We start from the raw sequence: 18716 nt of genomic DNA, 5'->3' as shown, positions 1-18716 counted from the left end.
AGCCGTGGTCATGTGAGCGCAGTTGCAGTGCCCAGCGAGAACAAGACCCAATGGGGTTAATACCTGTGGCACAATCTGCATGGGGCAGCCCCTGAGTGCCCCATGCATCCCTTGCCCACTGCAGGGCCAGCCCTGGCACGGCCCGTGGTGAGGAGGGTCAGACCCCTCTGTGACACGGGCTGTGCTCACAGGGGACATCCCGTGTCACAGGCACAGCAGTCAGAGCGCACGCTGCGACCTTTCCTCACACGTCGCGACGAGCCTGGGAGAGCCCACGCGCTGGGACTGCTCTCGGCTCTGCTCTGCTGCGAGGAGCCCACGACCCTGAGCGGGAACCAGCGAGGGGCGGCCAGAGTAGCGCAGTGCTGAGGTGACGTGTACAGGAGGAGCAGGAGAGGAGCTGTTTCCTCATCACCTCCTGTTTGCTCTTTATCCGGAGCAAATGAGCAAAGAAACTAGGATGGAGCTCTGGGACACTGGCCTTGGCAGGTCTCATGGACAGCGATTGCCAGTGCTGCCAGCACAGGGTAAGGCCTCTGGGAGCTCTATCTCAGGAAGTCTCACAGAGATCATGAACTGTGAACATGGCTGTGGAAAGCCTGGGGCTGGAGGAGCGTGAATGGGGCTGGGACTGCTGCCAGAGCCCAGGCTCATGGTCCCCTCTGCCTCACTTGGCAGTGTGGCTGCCAGGAATCCTGGCTCCCAACCCTGACGCTATCCCCACTGTCTCGGGACACCCTACTCAGGAGTCCCTGTGAGAAGGAGAAGGCCTACCTGAGCTGCCAGGCCTCCCCATTAATGCCATCTCGATCTCAGCTGCTGAGACCCTCTCAGGGTTGGGTTCAGTTTGCTCATTTAGTACAACTGCAGGCGTCACCTCCTTGGTTAACCATGTGCTGCACATTTGTGAGCGGGGCCACACAGGGCCTGATGTGTCTTCCACTTCTTTTTCCAGAGACCCTTGCTATCTGGGAAGGAGTCTCCGACTACATTCGAGATCAGCTGATGCTGAACAAGGTGGGTCTGCCATTCTGCATCTCCCCCAGAAGCCCTTCTTCTGCACTGGAGGTATTTGAGGGATGAGTTCTCTATGTTTCCGTGCATTTTTTGAGAGCATGGAGAAGAGGTGGAATGAAAACACCTCAAGTGCTCTTCTAAAGACATTCTCCAAGGGTTCTCCAAAGCTTTCCCCAGTCCTCCGTTCATCCCATTTGCACAGCAGGATTGAGCAGGACACCAAGCTCCATCCTCATGCAGCTGACCAGTTAGAAGCCTCTTCACCTGGCACTCGAGTAATGCTTTTCTTCCTTCCTGTTTGCAGGGAGTCAGAGTTATTCGGCTTGGCACCTTTGGTGTGGTGACTGAGCAAGTTGCTGTTAGGAAATACGGCTTTGTGACTGTTCACAGACCCGTGTTCCATCTTTCAAAGAGTATTGCGGAGGTTCACGGCCTCACCTATGATAAGGCCTATGCTCCTGGTAAGAGGACATGCTGAAACTTGGGCTTCCCTTTTTTGGGGACATCTTTGAGCAGGGCATAAATTCTATTCAGCAGTGACTGTTAGAGCTCCAGACTTCCATCACCATGTTCTCCAAACAGCTTCCATTTGTAGCTCTCAGGACCTGAGCATGGTGATTACCATTCTACTCCCTCTCTCCCTGACCTGATTTTAGCTGCCACTCTGTAAAGGCAAATAGCAGCATTCATGCTGCTTTTTCCCTTCCCCTTGCACCTTGTAGTAGGTCACAGTCAGGTTTACAGAGCCCTCAAATAGAGAAGGGGACACTAGTGTGTATTTTCTTTTTCCTTCTTTCTTTCATCCATGTGACATAGCCCCGTAAAATCGTTCTCAATGTGGAAAGGACTGAGCTTGGCCCAAGTCCTGTGACCTGGCACCCATTAAGGCAACTAGCCCCCTTCCTCCTCTCCTTGTCCTCACATTCGAGCCTCACATTCGTAGGAGATGATTGTGGCCATTTCTTTCCAATGTTGTAGGGAAGAAGGCATTGCTGCCCACTTGGCACATCTGCTTGCAGGGTGCTTTGAGCATCTTCCCGCATGATTTTTCCCAGAAAGTGCAAGAAGTTCTCAAGCAGCTGCTTGCTTGAACACCACAAAGCTGTTGATGCTGTGTTTTAGTGTGCCCTGCTAGTGACTTTGTTCCTCTTGGTCTGCTTTCTAGGTCATAAGCTTTGTGAGCCCCTGAAATGTGCTCACATAGCCGCAGACGTCCTTCTTCCCCGTGAAAGGGTGGAGGCTGGCATAGAGGAGACCCTGCGCCTCTTCCGCCGCTGCATCAAGAGTGGGAAGAATGTTGTGTTTGTGTTGAAGAACATTGGCATGCTTATAATTGAAGGGGCAGATATGAAAATGCGATTTTACAAAGAGTTCCTGGAAAGACTTAACGGGACCGACCAGATGCTAGCGGCCCTTCTTGCGGTAAGTTCTCCAGTTCTCCAGTGCTCCCTGTCATCTTTTTGAATTCCCAAGGGAATGCAAGTCTACTGGCTTGCCATAAACTGTTGAAGGACATGGACAGTCCTGGCTGAGAGGAATGCCAGCTACCCAGACAGTTTGTCTTGGGTGTTCAGAGGACTTGGCAATGAAGTTGAACCTGTGCAGGAGTGTCCTGGGTCCACCCAAGATTCATACAACCCAGGAGCCAATCTCCACATTCTCAGGAAAAAGGCCAAAACAAGAGGAGGCCTTGTATTTTTTTTGGTCCCACCAGACTTTGCTCCTTGCAAAAAGCCTTGCTTTAGTGCCCCTTTTTGTGAGGATGGCCTCAGAAACCAGGTTTCCCTAGAACATGTCTGGTGTGGTAAGCCAGCAAGCTCAGCTGTTTCCCCTTAAGCTGTTGAAAATTATTTCTCTGGGTCCCCCTGGAAGCTCAGCCTCATCTCCTCATCGGATACACTTGCCTGAGCAGTGGAGATGTCAGACCTCTCTGTCAACTTTGTGTTGCATTCCTTTCTCTTTGAAGTTGGAGGTCCTGAGTGTGCCTCTCCCAGGTGGCTACCAAATGGCAGCTGCTCACAAGATTGGATTCTCATGGTCCTCTTGCTCTGTAGCATTCCTAGTTCAGTGTCTAAATCAGTGATGGGTGTTTACCCCACTCTCTGGGCAGGAAGCAGAGGCACAGAACGAGTAAGGCCCAGAGGGAGAGGATGTTGGGAGAGACTGTGGGGTTAACCCCACATCTGACCGCTTCTTCATCAGCTGAGGAGGCATCAGGTCTAGACAGCAGGAAAAACACAGTGGTCCACTTAGTGAAATGCCTTCTCATGTGCTTGCCTCCCTTGATTGCTGCATTTGGAAAGACCTAAGCAAACTGACTCTCTGAATGCTGAGCCTTGCCAAAGTCCTGAGTATGTTCCTCGCCCTTCTCCTTTTTTTCTCTCCACTTCTTATGGTGCATAAGTGAGGGGCTGCTGATGGGAATAGAACAATTTAAAGTTTCAAAAGCAGTTTCTTCTCTAAACAGTAGAAGAGTTTGTTTCCACTGTGAACACTTAGATAATTTTCTTAGTACCATGTCCCTGATGTTTGTCTCGTTTGCAGATGCCGCAGATGAGGAATTCGGTGCTCTCAGGCTCTGAAACTGCTCTTTCGCAGACCTGCTCTGGTCATGTCATTGTCTTTCCCGAGTGAGTATGTTTCCTTCTTAGCCCCTGGCTGGCCAAGCAAGCAGCTGCTCATGGCATGTTTTGTAACCTTGTGTTTGCAAGCCTTGTGAAGACTGCTGAGAAAGCCATTCATGAGCAACCCTTTAAAATGTGCATCAAAGTAGAGGTTCCTGGCAGTTGCTATCTTAGGGCATTTTCATGTCTTCTGTTCTTCTGTGACATCTGCATGAATGAAATATTTTATGATGGTGTTTTCAAATATTCACTTAAGTCACCTTTTTCTTTTTCTTTTTTTTTTTTTTTTCTGGCGGAGGGGCAAAGAGGTATGTAGGCCAAAGTAAAGCCTGTACCTAGTCAAGTAAAAAGCTTTCTCCTGGCTTCCGTGGTGCTAAGTGTTTTGTTCCATTACGTGTCTGGGAGATACAGGTTCTTTTTTACACATGCACGGAGATGAGCTTGGGAAGGCTGGCAAGTGATCCGGAGGGTGAGACAGGAATTAGAAAGGATGCTGGAAAGGAGTAGGAAAGAGGACTAAAGTGTTCTGCCTGAACAGGAGCAGGAACAGGAGATGGGTGATGATCCCAAAAGCACACAGGGGATTTGGGTTGAAATTGGCTTGGCAGTTTCACAGGAAGCACAGGGAAGAGTCAGAGAAGAAAGGTCATCCCCTCCAGGCGTTGGAGGTCTTCATGATGCCTCTCACCTTGCTGAGAGACTCCTCCAGCATCTGGCCTCTTCTGCCTATTGCGCTTTGAAAAAAGAGGGACTTCCCAGCACCTCCCAAATGCTCCTGTGTCCCCACTATTCACACCAGGTGCAAAGGAAGTGCAGTGCCCCCTCGCGTTTAGCGTGATGCCTTTTCTGCTTTCCAGGTACAAGCTGGAGAGTAGAGATCGAAATCCACCAGGCGCACCTGTAAAGGCCAGGCAGGAGGAGGAGAGAGGAGAGGCCAGCACTGTCCAAAATGGTAATGGAGCTGCTGTTTCTTGGTGGAGGCTTGTGCCTTCTCCTTCTGTGCTCCTGGGTAGGCCATCGGAACCCAAGTGACACTGTGATGGCTCAGGTAGCATGAGGCGCTAGATGTGACACTGCTCCCCCAATAGGGCAAATCTCAAGTGAGTCCTGAGGTAACAAGAGCTCAGTGCAGCACAACGCTCCCACCTGTATTAATATCTCCAAGTTCAACTTTCCTCCATGTCCACGTCCTGGTCTCCTAAACATGCCTCATAAGCACCCACAAAACAGCTCATTTCTTTTGATTGTGTCAACAGAGGAACTCTAGGCATGTGAGATCAGTAGGCACATCCAAGGATCTGCTCCCTTGCCTTAAAGGACCGCCCTCACAGAGACTCTGTTAGGCCACCCATACATCCCAGCAGGTCTCCTTTTTCACAATAGGACAGACAGTGAGAAAAGCACTAGCCCAAGAAATGATGTTGTAAAGTACAAATGAAAAGACAGAGAGAAGGCAGTGTCCAGAATGGCCAAAGTCCAGCCAGGAATAAAGGCTTCAGAGGAATCAGCCTGACACCTCACAATTTGACCTCAGGCTGAGAAGAACTGCATAGCCTTCCTTTTCAAGAGTGCTGTCCTGAAGGGTTTTCTTGTCTTCTGCCTACAGGAAATCTTCCTGCCAATCGTCTCCTCTTCAGATCAAGTGATCCACCACCCACAATTACTCTTTTGAATATGCCAAGAGAACAGGGCATGAAATGTGAGAGAAAAGGAACTTATGGCAGGTGAGACACTTGGAGGAACGGATGAGGGTGACCCTGTAGCCGTGTGCTTGTGTGGGTAAGATGCTTCCTAGGTGCAACAGGTTCCAGGCAGGTCTAAGAGTTTTGGATCCCATGAAGGAGCTGGGACTGTCAGACAGTGTTCAATATGTTTACCAGGCCGGGGGATCTGTATCCCTTAGAGGCTCCATCTGTAATGAAACCTGCTCTTCTCCTTGCTGCATCAAGAGAGAGCCTGTACCTGGGCATACAGAGCATTCCTGTGGGCACATCTTGCAGCTCTGGGGATTTCAGTGGGGAGTGATGTCTGTTCATGTGAACACAGTCAGTTGAGCCCACATCATTCATGGCAACAGCCAAGAGAACTGCCTTCAGCTGCAGAATCCTGTGAGGACAGGACGGAGAGCCAAGACCCTCTGTGCTCACAGCACCTCTCCATAATGTCTATTTCAGCATATTTCCAGCCATCCCCGGCACATCCTCCCAGAAGCCAAGAAAGGACAGGAGGAAGGGCCGTCCTGCAGCCATGCCCCCAGTTGAGACAGTTAACAATCGAGTGGAGAAGTGGGTGGAAGAGGTATGTGCTACTGACTGAGAAAATCCATATGCCCTGTGGATTTGGGGGAAAGCAAACTCACTTCTATGGGCAGTGAGTGTGAAAGATGCCTTCCTGAGGTTTCATTTGGCCATTGGCTGACATTGTCCTGGCTTTGCTATAAAGGGTGAAGGTCATACTATATGTAATACATATGTTATACAAATTGCAATACATATGCTACTACTGCATTGCCAGGAAAGACATGAAAAAGCCCTCTTTGGTTCTCGTGGGAAGGTACCTGCTAGGTCTTTGAGGGATAGGGCATGCACAGTTTTGCTTTAGCTCAGCTCATCAGTCACATCCAAAGGACAATGTGCGCATGTGCTGACCTGTTAGGATTACCTTAGGGGCATTAGAGGGTTGTGAAGAAGGTTCAAGTGAAGGGACAGAAGAGGGGGTGAGAAGTGATCTTCATGCACTGAAAAAGAACCCATGACAGTCCTAAGGTTTCTTATTTCTTTTCTGTGTCCCCACAGGCCTGGCAATATCACTTCAGAGTAAGAGGGAAAGGGACTCATGCCTTTCCTCCAATCTGAAGCCCTGGGACAATTTCCCTTTCCTTTGCCTTTTGCTGAAGAGACAAGGAAGGAAATTGACAGAAATGAGAGAGAAGCACCCTTTTGAGAAACTCCTTGGAATAAACACCACTATTTCCTGAGACATGTTTTCCAGAAATATCCGTTAGTGGTTGAGCTGCTAAAAAACCGTTTTGTGGAGAGGGATTTGGGAGTCCTGGTGGACAACAAGGTAACTGTGAGGCAGCAATGATGCGCCCTCTTAGCCAAGAAGGCCAATGGGATCCTGGCCTGCATTCAGGAGTGTTGCCAGCAGGTTGAGGGAACTCATCCTGCCCCTCTTCTCAGCTCTGTCGAGGCCAAACTTGGAGTACTGTGTACAGTTCTGGAGACCCTGGTACAAAAGGAATGTGGAGCTTCTAGAGGGGGTCCAGCGTAGAACAGTGAACATGATTAAGGGACTTTGGCCTCTATCATATGAGGAAAGACTAAGTAATCTGCGCCTCTTTAGCCTGGAGAAGAGAAGACTGAGAGGGGATTGTGAAAATGTTGCAGTTTGAAAGCCGTAGTGGTAGTGGTGGTGGGGGGAAAAGGAGATATCAAATCAGTATCGGATTCACAAACAGTCTGTGGACCGTAGGTCCGATCGCCTTCCTAGGAGTGAATCGAGTTCCCAAATAGCATCATCACCTATAAGCTCGACTCTGGCAGTATCGGATTCACGAACAGTCTGCCAACTGTAGGTCTGATTGCCTCCCCCTAAACAAGTAGCCGAGTTCACAAACAGTATGATTTATTCAAATGCAACATTCACAAAACAGGTTTTGGATGTCAGTACAGGAAATTCTCTACTAGAGCGTGGGGTTTTAGCTAGCTCTGATGTACGAATGTGCAATCATCACTCACCCCAGAAGATGGGAGAGGGCTCTCAGTCTCGAGTCTCCTCAGGCGGTGTCCTGACGCAAGGGGAGGAAAGGAGGATCAGCGCATCGACTGATCCAGAATTTATGATGGATTCTTCCCTCTCACTTCTTAGTCTCCTCAGGCAGCATCCCAGCGTGAGGGGAGGGAATGGGGGATCAGCCTGTCAACTGACCCAAGAGTTACGATGGTTTCTTCCCCCCCAGACTTTTCATACTTAGTTCACCTTTTATACTTTTCTTTACATTCAGGTGGAGCTTGAGTGACTAGACTCATACTTAATATTGTTATTGATTGATGAAAAAGTTTCTCGCTTTCATTTAAAGGTACAGTCAACCGCAAATCTAGAGCGCATGATCAGTGAGGGGTGGTCGTACCTCGGAGGCGGGTAATTTTTGAGATGGAGGTGTGGTTTTCACATTAGAATGACCAAAGTTCAAGCAAAGTTCATATGAAAGGAGTGATTTGCCACCTTTGCTGGCTCAGCACCGGACATGTTATCGTATATCTCCCATTAGACAGCCACTGTGTGTCTTATCAGCAGCCCAGCACAGGGTGTGCAACAGAGTTTGGCCGTGGTGTCTTCACTCCGCTCCATCCTCTGTTATTCCCCTTTGCAGTGGCGAGGAGGGCAGATCGTGTTGTCTAGGGAACCGTGGAGGAGCAGAGCCCGTGTGCACCAGCCATCCTGGAAGCGGCAACTGTGTATCACCCCAAGCAGGCCTCTGTAATGCCAAAACTTCGATTAGGCCCTAGTTTTCCTTTCAGTTCCTGCTTTTGAACAATTCTTCCACAGGAATGTACCATGAAGTGAATCCTTTCACATCACATTTCTGGGCACATGTAGAGGCAGAGTCCACATGGTTTTCCCAGGGCACGTTGTGCCTCACCAACTTTACTGCCTTCTCTGATTAAATAGCTGCATTTGTAGATGGAGAGGAGCAAACATTTTTTATCCATAATTTAGCAAAGGGTTTGACATCGTCTCCTACCATAGTTTTGCATGCAACTTAGGGATTTACCATCTAGAGGGTTATGCAACCTCATGCATAGAAAGCTGCTTGGATGGTAAGGCTCAGAGGGCAGTGATGAACGGATAACCCTCTTGGGGAGCCCAGAGAGAAATGGAGCAAGAGCGATGACTTCAGGAACCTGACCCTTTTATAATCTGTATTAGTGACACAGAGGAGACAGCACTTGCCATGTTGTGCCTGTGGTGGTCCAGGTCTCTCTGAGGGATCTCTGTGATGATGCCCTGGCTTTGTGTTTCAAGGAGAAACAAGTGAGGACAGAGAGACATGAGTAGATGTAGGGAGGTCCATGGGTGAGAGTAAGGTGACAAAGCAGTTTGGTTGTCTGCTGTTATCGGGGAAACAAGCATAGGCATGGGACACCACAGGACAGCTTGTGGTGGAGATTGCTATGGGCACTGCCAAAGCTGCAAGGACCCAACAGAACTTTCTTTGTCCTCTTGGCTATGGCTGCTGTCTCTGTCACTGAGGTCTTAAAGAAGAAGCTGCTTCCTTAAACTCATTAATGCTCCAAGAAGCTTTTGGGTTTTCTTCTGACTTCAGCTTCTTGAGGGCTTTGTTCAATCTCCTCTCAGGATGCGAGGTTCATGGACTCAGCACTAAATACACCCAAGGGCTCATTAAAGTGCAACAAAGCTCTAAGGACCCATGACTCTCCTATTTTTCTTCAGTTCTCCAATTCTTGATGGCTACTTGGAGAGTTTTCAGCAGTGTATAGACCAGAGGAACATACCAGTGAGCACCTGAAAAGAAGGATACCTGCTTTTTAAGCTCTCTTTATTTTTCTTACGGAATAAAGGATATCTCCAATTCATGTTGACCCACAGGGTCTTGTAATGAAATCTGGACATGTAGGAAAAGCAGTATGTTCAGTATGAGGATTAGTGGACAAACTTTCTCCTCACATCCCAACATTCCATTTCTCTAATCAGCCACTGGGGCTTGCATCTCTCCTGTTAAAATATAACTTTTTCTGTTCAAGTCTGTACCTGAATGTTACAGCTCCTCTACACCAATTCCCACCTGCTTTCCTTAGACAACTAGTTGCAGACACAGGAAGTTTGCTTCTTAACTACAAATATAAAAAGAAACTGTACATTTGATAAAGAAATAAAATACATTCCTCAACTGTATGTTACGTCCAGACTGCCTCCAGTGAGGAATAAACTTCCTCCACAAGGAATTCCCTTCCTAGAAATATTTGTGAGAGACAGGAAAGGAGAGCCAACTATGGAGTTGACTAAAGATGCAAGGAGACTCTGGAGCACATTTCAAAATCCTTGAAGCTCCGAGCAGCAGCTAAAGGCTGAGAGAAATCTCAATGAAAGAAGAGAAAAGAAGGGAAAGGGAATGCATTGGAAAGTGCATATACTTAGAGAGTGTGATGCAGTGGGAATTTTAGAAATGATCAGTGTACTCAGGACATTGAAAATATGTGATTATAGAGATTACATCCACAGTTTAAAAGACATAGCAGTGGTAACACAAGTTGAAGGGTGAATCAATATGCTTCTCTCCTGAAATTCATTGGCTAGCTGAAAACTTCCACAATTTCAGCATGGGACACCAATGACATTAGGACTACTAAACCCTTTTAGCTGACAAAAGGGTGTTCGCTCAACATTTTTTCAAAGTTGAAAACCACTCCTCAGCTTTTCAGGCAGAGCTCAAGTGTCTAACCACAAGCATCCTGTGACACTTGAAGAGCCTCTGTTGCATCTAAGGCACCTACTCGGGGCTGCCAAGTCTTGCAGAGGGCATGTGGGAGAGTAGAGCCCTCTAGGTGCAGGTGGAGGTTGGGCAAAGGAGTCCTGGGCCCCTACAATGACACCAGACATCCATGATCTTGTGACTGCATCTTATACCAGTTCTGATAATAACTTTCTTTTTCAAAACAAGAAAAAAAATCATACAAATCACAATAGTTTTCTCGTCCTCAAAGCCAGTATAGTAAAATAAAACAAAACTGAGAGTGGGAAAGGAACGCAAAGTTTTGTAAAAGCTGAAAAGTGTATCAAAATATGTTGTTTAATTAGATCATGTTCTCAATTTCTTTCTTTTTCTATTTTTATTGACATTTTCTAAATATTTCTGTTATAATCAAGACTGCATCTTTACAAAGTTATTGTGTGTCTCCTGCAAAGTTCAGTGTCCCTGCAAACACTCCCTCCCCAGGGCTGTCCATCCACTGATAACTGCACAGAATGGCTTGCATCCTGAGGGCCAGATCTTCTGGGTCAGGATGAGCAAGCAAAGAAATATGTGCTGGGTGTCACCCTCACACGTGATGTCTTCTTGCAAAGGCCTGCCTTCTTCAGGCAACATGAAGAAGACACACGTTTGCAAGACCTTGTCCTCACAGGGACTTGGCCCCTCCTCTATATCTGCAGGAGGTGCAACACAGCAGGGCACAAGCCCTCCAGGAGGCGGACAGTAGAGGTGGTTCAGGTCAGTCTCTTCCCTTCGGTAACATTACGGTGACTTGTGAAAGATAAATCTCACATAGAAATCGAGATTGGCTTCACCCCTCACCCAGCATTGTGTTTAAGCTGGAGGAGTGGACGATCTTGGAAGCTGTTTATAAATCATGGTCTTACTGAGATGTTCATCAGGTGCAGCCAATACCCCGACACCAAAACCTGCCTGTTTTGGTGCCTCACCATCTCTGTCAGGCTTTTCTACCTGTTACCTCCCCCTGAGCAGTTCACATCAAATATCTCAACCTGGCACAGGTGCACACAGTCATGAAAGCTCCTGTGTGTGAAAAGCAGTGTGGGAGCACATACCAGACTGCTCACCAGAAAAATGCAGGTGTTCTGGAAAAGGAACCAGGACATGGAGGGTGCAGAAGAGCAGGGCCCAGGTTGTTTCCTGTGTTGCAGGGACACACTGGGGAAGCTGCAGCAGGTCCATCCTCCCAGAGCAGCCCCTCACATCAGCTCTTCCCAGCACTGGCTCCTCACCCCAGCAGTGCTGTGGAAAATGGCCATCTCCATTCTCCTGCACGTCTCTCCATGCCCACCACGCTCTCAAAGACAGCGTGAGAGCCCTGGCACTGCAGTCAGTCCAACAGCTCCTGCTGCACCAAGGATAGAGCAACCTCCCCAAGCTCATGGCCTGGATCCAGCCTGTGGTCACTAGCAGATCATACTGGATCTATGAACTTGTCCTCTGGAGTCCACTAAGTTCACAGGCAGAGCTACAGACTCTTTTATTGATTTGGGTGTATTTTCAACTCCATCTTCTCAAGAAGATGTCTGATATGTGTCTGAGGAGATCCCCTTGTGTTTTAAAGGTGTCCTGCCCTTGTCACTACTCACAGGAATCCAACGGAAAGATAACCATAACACCACCAAGTTGTGATTTGCTCTTGGGCTGTATACACACACCAGAGCACAAGTGGAGAGTGTGGGAATGAGTAGAACAGCCCTGAAAAGAGAAAGTCCTGCTACTGGAAGTGGAAGTGTCTCCAGGAAAATTGCAGCCCAATGCAAAGACTGCAGCCAGGAAATTACAGCTGCAGCAGTGAGGGCCTAGTCCTGAAGAGCAGAGGGTCTGTCCCCACAGATTGCATCCAGGCTCTCCTCCTCTCCACTCCCACTCCACTGTGAGCAGTGGAGCACTGGAGAGGACAAAGACCAGCCCACGGAGACACAAGGCTGACACCCTTGCAGGAAGGAGCGTGGGATCACACCCTGACTCTGGCCAGGAGAGCTGTGCTCTCCTAAGGGACGTGGGACCTGTGCTTTCAGCCCATCTTGACTTGCCAGAGCCCTTGGTGTCATTGCTGAAAGAGACACCGCAAAGGGAAACCCTCTGCATTGCACTGAGTGCATCTGAGTGAGCTGAGATTAGCAGGTTATGAGGTCCCCACATCTCTGCTAATTGAGAAGTCTGTCTTTCTGCTTCAACAAGGTCTCTGGGTCAGAGTCAAAGGATTCCTGAAGACAAGTGGCATGAACAAACACAATTTTTCCTTTAATAAGAATGTAACAGGGAAAAGTCAGTAAGAAATGAACAACAGCCTTGATGCCAGCTACCCTGGGAATGAGGAGGGGATGCACATGGGACACTTACTGGTGCTCACATTGTACCTGCTGAAGCAATTTTCTCAGCGCATCCTTGAGTTCCTTGTTCCTCAAGCTGTAGATGAGGGGGTTGACTGCTGGAGGCACCACAGTGTAGAGAACAGCCACCCCCCGATCCAGGGATGGGGAGGAGATGGAGGGGGGCTTGAGGTAGGCAATCATGAGGGTGCTGAGGGAAAGGGAGATTACGGCCAGATGAGGGAGGCACATGGAAAAGGCTTTGTGTCGACCCTGCTCCGCGGGGATCCTCAGCACAGCAGTGAAGATCTGCACGTAGGACAGCACAGCAAAAACAAAGCATCCAAATACTAAACAAACAGTAAATACCATGATAGCAGCTTCCCTGAGGTAGGAATCTGAGCAGGAGAGCTTGAGGAGCTGGGAAACTTGGCAGAAGAACTGCTCTATGACATTGCCTTGGCAGAGTGGTAGCGAAAATGTGTTGGCAGTGTGGAGGAGAGAAATGAGAAAACCACTGCCCGAGGCAGCTGCTGCCATTTTGAGACAAACTCTGCTTCTCATGAGGGTCCCATAGTGTAGGGGTCTGCAGATGGCAGCAAAGCGGTCATAGGCCATGACGGTGAGAAGAGAACATTCTGCTGAAAGCAGGAAAAAGAGGAAAAAGACCTGGACAGCACAGCCCAAGTAGGAAATGGCCCTAGTGTCCCACAGAGAATTGGCCATGGATTTGGGAACAGTGACAGAGATGGAGCCAATATCCAGGACAGAGAGGTTGAGAAGGAAGAAGTACATGGGAGTGTGGAGGTGGTGGTCGGAGACTATTGCTGTGATGATGAGGCCATTGCCCATGAGGGCAAGCAGGTAGATGCACAGAAATGCTGCAAAGTGCAAGAGCTGCAGCTCCCGTGTATCCACGAATGTCAGCAAGAGGAGCTCATTCAAGTAGCTGATGTTGGACACCTGCTGTCTTGCAGCACTGAGAGAGGCTGTTCAAGCAAGTAGAGATGTAGACACGTTAGTGAAGACTGCCATGAGCAGAACTTTTTCCTAACTCCTTTCCCTGCAGTAAACTGTTTATCTCTCCCCATCTCAGCAAAACTGCCACAGAGCTCCATGGCTTGACCTCCATTTTGTGCTGCGTTTGCTGTTAGGACATAGAAATCATCTGGATTGCTCCAGCACTCTGAGTGAAACACTGTGATTCCTAGGAGCAAAAGGAGTCACTGTGATGCTAATGCAGGGCAAGGACAGCTCCTTGGCCATCCACCTTGTTCACTGCTGCCCTGTACTTGCACCTCTGAGGTTCAGGACCATTCCACTCATGTTACCCCAGGAAAAAAATGGCACCACTGAGCACAGAGGAATCTAGTACCAAAGTGCACATCAGCAAACTCTGCCACCTTTCTCAGAGGATCTCATGTTCTGCAGGGTGGGTGTCTGAACTTCATCTGAAGCTCACACTGGCCAGACAGTCCCAGGGCAAGAACAGGAACAGCATGGACAAATGGTTAACACAGAGCAATACATTGATATTTCTGCTTAAAACGGAAGGGAGAAGGAGAGGGAGAGGATGCTGAGGATCTCATGAGTATGAGATCCTTCTCAAATGGAGACTGGACCTGCCCTGCAGGGGGTCTCTCCTTCCACCCAGAGCTTCTCCCTGCAGTCCCCAGGCAAGCTGAGTGTCGCCCCTTGCAGGCAGCAGAGTCACTGCCCCAGGCACACAGCACCCTGGTGTGGCAGGCACGCTCTGACAGTATGGCAAGAAATCCCTGCTCCAAACACCTCCTGCTCTGTACCAGGGAAATAAGGAGAGCCATCCTGGCAGATGCTATCGGCCATGGGATGTGGTAGCTTTAGAGGACTCCTCAGGGTACCTCATGGTCATTGCCTGGCAAGGGAGAGACTTACTGTGTTAGGGGCTATGAGGATTTCTTCACCATGGAGCTCTCAGACATCCTCCCACCTCTGAACATCTTTAACTTCTTTCTGTCTCATTTGTCTCGCTCATCTTGCTTGTCTCAAGTTGGCACCTGTAGGAAATGCCCGCAGCTCTGCTGCTCTCTGCGGAGAAGCTTCTTCTGAACACACTGCTGCCAGGTTACCATGAGCTCCACCCCAGGAGCCTGGCCATGCTCCCGAGAGTGGCACAGCTGGAGGCGTGACTTGATTTCTCCTTTTGCTACCTCTTCCTCCTCCTGGGAAATGGTCATTGAAGCAGACTCAACTAATTATCTATGGTCTCCTGAAACACAAGATCAGACTGAAGCCAGCATTAGAAATTGTATCATCAGAGGATGGTTATCTAGGACAGATGGAACTATCCCACTCTGGGAGGCTCTATGCCCACCTCTTACCTATGTAGCAAACTTAGATGGGGGCAAGGAGTGAGTTCATTTACCCATCCTTCAGATGAGTCAGCCTGGGCATCTCATGCCAGGTTTTGAAGCCCTGGGGTGGAGCAGGATTCAGATCCCTTTTGTGCACTCTGCAAACTCAGAAGTAGCTCTGAAAGAAGTGGCTCTCCTCTTGCCAAAACCAATGTGTGCATAACACATATTGTTGTCTAAATTCTTATTATAATCCCTCGAGATTGAAGGTCAGTTACTCACATGCAAACACAGAATAGCACAAGGAATCACAGAATGGTTGAGGTTGAAAGGGACCTCTGGAGATGACCTAGTCAACCCCTATGCTCAAACAGGGTCACCTAGAACATGCTGCCCACAGTTGAGTCCAGGTGGCTTTTGAATATCCTCAAGGAAAGGAGACTCCACAACTCCATACCTGTTCCAGTGCTTCGTTACTGTCACAAGAAAGAAGTTTTTCCTCAACTTCTGATAGAATTTTCTGTGTTTCATTTTGCGTCCATTGCTTCTCATCCTATCACTGGGCACCACTGAAAATAGCTTGCCTCCATCTTCTTGACAATGGCCCTTAAGATATTTGTGCATGCTGATAAGATCCCCTCTCAGTCTTTTTTTCTCTATGCTGAACAGGCCCAATTCTCCCAACCTTTCCCCACAGGAGAGATGCTCCAAACCTTTCATAATCTTCATAGCCCTGCTCCAGTAGTTCCCATGTCCCTCATCCTGGGGAGCCCAGAACTGGACACGGACACAGTATTCCAGAGGTGACCTCACTAGGATTGAGTAGTGGGGGAGGATCCCTCAACCTGCTGGCAAAATGCTTCCTAATGTACCCCAAGAAAGCATTGACCTTCTTTGCCACAAGAGCACCTTGCTGGCTCATGCCCAGCTTGTTGTCCACCAGGAACCCCAGGTCCCTCTATGCAGAGCACTTTTCCAGACAGTTGGCACCCATGGGGGTATTTCTCCCTAGGTGCAGGACCCTGCCCCTCCCTTTGTTGAACTTCATGAGGTTCTTCTCTGCCCATCTCTCCAGCCTATGCAGGTCTCCCTCAATGGCAGCACAGCTCTCTTGTTTCAGCCACTCCTCTCAGTTTTGAATCATCAGTAAACTTGCTGAGAGTGCCTTCTGTTCCTTCATCTGATCACTGATGAAGTTGACTAAAAGTTAGACCAAGTACTGACCCCTAGGGAGGGACTGACACGGAACGAGTGGTGGTGAGGGTGAGTGACAGAATGCACTTCACTCCTGTGAAAGAAATAGTAATAGGTTTTATGGAAATGGACTCTGGGTTAACAAAATTATATGGCAATGTCACTTATTATTTACTGCCACTTGCTCTCTATGCCAGCATTTCTCTGCTCTGAAGCAGAGCCATTGCACACATGATGTTCTTGGCTCTTTGTAACAGGTTTCACCTTGACCAGTCTGCGCTCTGTGCCACAACTGATGCTCTGCAGCCTAAATTTACGCAAAAGCATGCAGCCTGGGGCACAGATAGGAGGCGAGGGAGAGGCAGGAGCTGTGCCACCTTGTTGGAATACCTGAGAAGTGATGGTCTCACTTGCATGAGTGCAGGGCTACAATGGGAGGGTAGAAGCTCATCAGAAAAGACCAACAAGGACGTTACCAATGGGGAGATGCCATTTGTGTGAAGGGGCAGTTGGAACATAAGGAGATATATCCCGTATTCCATGGGATATAGAAGGGGCTAAGTGCTTGTGGGTGAGCATCAGGGTGGCTTTGTGATGAGATTTACAGACCACTGGATCAGGGTGAGGAGGTTGATGCAAACATCTTCAAGCAACCTGAGAAAGTCTTTGCATCCCAGGCCTTGATTCTTATGGGGGAAATTTATTTTTTCCAACTTTCAGTGAAATGAAGTAGAGAAGGTTTGTGGAGGGCCTGAGGACAAATTAGCATAGCTGTAAGACAGGAAAACAGGGGTGGTGCTCAATTGCATCTAGCACTCACAAGCAAGGAAGAACTGATCAGGGATGTGATTAGCAGTGGAAACTTTGGCTGCAATGACCATGAAATAGTGGAGTGTGGAGTGCCAGATCCTGAATGGACTGAGGAAGGGCAGTAGCATCCTGCAGACTTCGACCTTCAGAGGAGCAGACTTGAGCCTCTTCAGGGGAGTGGTGGTGGAATCCCAAGGGAGACAGTTCTGAAGAGCAAAGGGGCTCAGGAAAGGCATTAGGTCTTTAAGGACAGCACCCACCAGACATAAGAATGTTCCATTCCCATAATCAGTAAAACCAGTAGATATTTCAGGACACTAGCCTGGCTAAACACTGAAGTCATGACTGACGTGCATTAGAAGTCTTCATGCAAGAGGTAAAAGCAGGAGCAGGCTGCAGAGGAGGAAGTCAGAAATACTGTATGGTGTGATGATGTACTGTTGGTGGAAGGGAAGTCAAAGCTCTTCTAAGATTGCCACTGGCAGGGGATTTCAAGGGTATGAGGAAGTGCAGTTACTACTGCTCTAACAGGGAAAGAATAACAAGGAACTCATGGGCTCACTGCTGAATGGGGCAAGGGCTTGAGTAACAGTAGATGTAGCTAGGTCTGAGGACCTTCTTAGATTCAGTCTTCACCAATAAGGTGCTCCAGGTTTTCTGCTTGATTCAGGAATCCGGATGAGAAAAGCAATGTGCAATGATGAGCAAAAGCAATGCTGAGAGAGGGATTATGTGCAAGAACTAAACCTATACACATTTCTGGAAATGATTGGATGGTATCTGTGGACACTAAGTTGGCCACTGTCATAGCAAGGCCACTCTCTTTCATCTTTGGGATAAAGGTTGTGGAGATCAAGGAAGATCTCAAAGACTATATATAAAAAAAGGAGTATGGTCTGCCTATCTTCAAAAAGGGCCAAAAAAACAACCTGAGGAACCATGATCTGTTCAGTGTGATTTTGGTGAGGAGTGTGTCATGGAGCAATGTTTTTGGATCACATTTCTGGCCACATGAATGAGAAGATGTCTGGGAACAGTCAACATGGATTAACTGAAGGCAGATCACTCCCCAATGAACCGATTGTTTTCTGTGATAGAAATCCTAACCTTGTGGAGGAGCAGAGAGTTATGGATGCTATTTAACATGAATTTAGCAAGGGGGTTGACACTGTCCACCACAATACTCTTGGAGACAAGTAAGGATGTTATGATAGGATGGAGAGAGAACCAGATGGATAAAAAGATGATTGGATGATCAGGGTCAGAGGGTTTTGGTGAATGGGCTGTGTTGAACTGGAAGCTGGTGGCAAGCAGAGTATGCAGGGCTCTGTACTGCCACCTGTCCTGTCTAACTGGTTCATTCATGATCTGGAGGATGCAAATGTCATCACATTTGTAAATGTTACTTGATTAGGCGGAAAAGTCATATACGTGAGGACTGCCCTCCAGGTGGACCTCAGCAAGTGGGAGAAATGGATTGTCAGGAACCTCATGCAAAACAATAACAATAAGAACAACAAATTCTGGGTCCTGCACCTGGGATATACCATCACCTAGCAGTGCTATGGGGCCTATCAGACATGTCAGGAATGACTCAAGCTACCTGGCCAATCTTGAGGGCAATCAAAGCCAAGGCGGCACCTGATTTTACTAAGGTTAAAATGGGATGCCTATGTTTGGGCAACCAAATGCCTCCTTGGGACTTTTGGTCGTATTTGTGACTATTTTACATAGTTTGCAGTATCACTTTCTCTATAGGAATCTCCTGAAGACAATTCTCACTTCCTTTTTTCTGAGGTTACAGATGGCAGGATGGGGGTCCCAACTGTATAAACCAGGGCAAAGTATTTGGCAACATCTGAAAAGCCCCCTTTCAGCACTGTAAGTATCAGCCATGCCTGAGCCA

General features: G+C 48.3%; 1 protein-coding gene across 1 annotated transcript; it reads left to right on the top strand.

Annotated features, from left to right (window-relative positions):
• Positions 1–460: 460 nt before the first annotated feature.
• On the top strand, positions 461–18367 carry LOC148592352 (coiled-coil domain-containing protein 81-like). Its single transcript, XM_088535184.1, has 7 exons — positions 461–527; positions 956–1017; positions 1322–1478; positions 2183–2439; positions 3562–3647; positions 4499–4593; positions 18225–18367. The coding sequence occupies exons 1-7, from the start codon at positions 461–463 to the stop codon at positions 18365–18367; spliced, it is 867 nt and encodes a 288-aa protein (XP_088391310.1).
• The last annotated feature ends 349 nt before the right edge of the window (positions 18368–18716 follow it).

Source organism: Tinamus guttatus, unplaced genomic scaffold (assembly GCF_059628265.1).
Source record: "Tinamus guttatus ecotype Peru unplaced genomic scaffold, ASM5962826v1 Tinamus_guttatus_pri_ptg000618c, whole genome shotgun sequence".
Classification (NCBI taxonomy): domain Eukaryota; kingdom Metazoa; phylum Chordata; class Aves; order Tinamiformes; family Tinamidae; genus Tinamus; species Tinamus guttatus.
The sequence above is the reverse complement of the archived record's forward strand: the minus strand, read 5'-3'. Positions and strand labels throughout refer to the sequence as shown.

Coding starts and splice junctions, on each gene's coding strand:
- LOC148592352 (XM_088535184.1), top strand. CDS start 461: ATGGAGCTCTGGGACACTGGCCTTGGCAGGTCTCATGGACAGCGATTG. Junction 1,018..1,321: donor ATCAGCTGATGCTGAACAAG/GTGGGTCTGCCA, acceptor TCCTGTTTGCAG/GGAGTCAGAGTTATTCGGCT. Junction 3,648..4,498: donor CATGTCATTGTCTTTCCCGA/GTGAGTATGTTT, acceptor TCTGCTTTCCAG/GTACAAGCTGGAGAGTAGAG.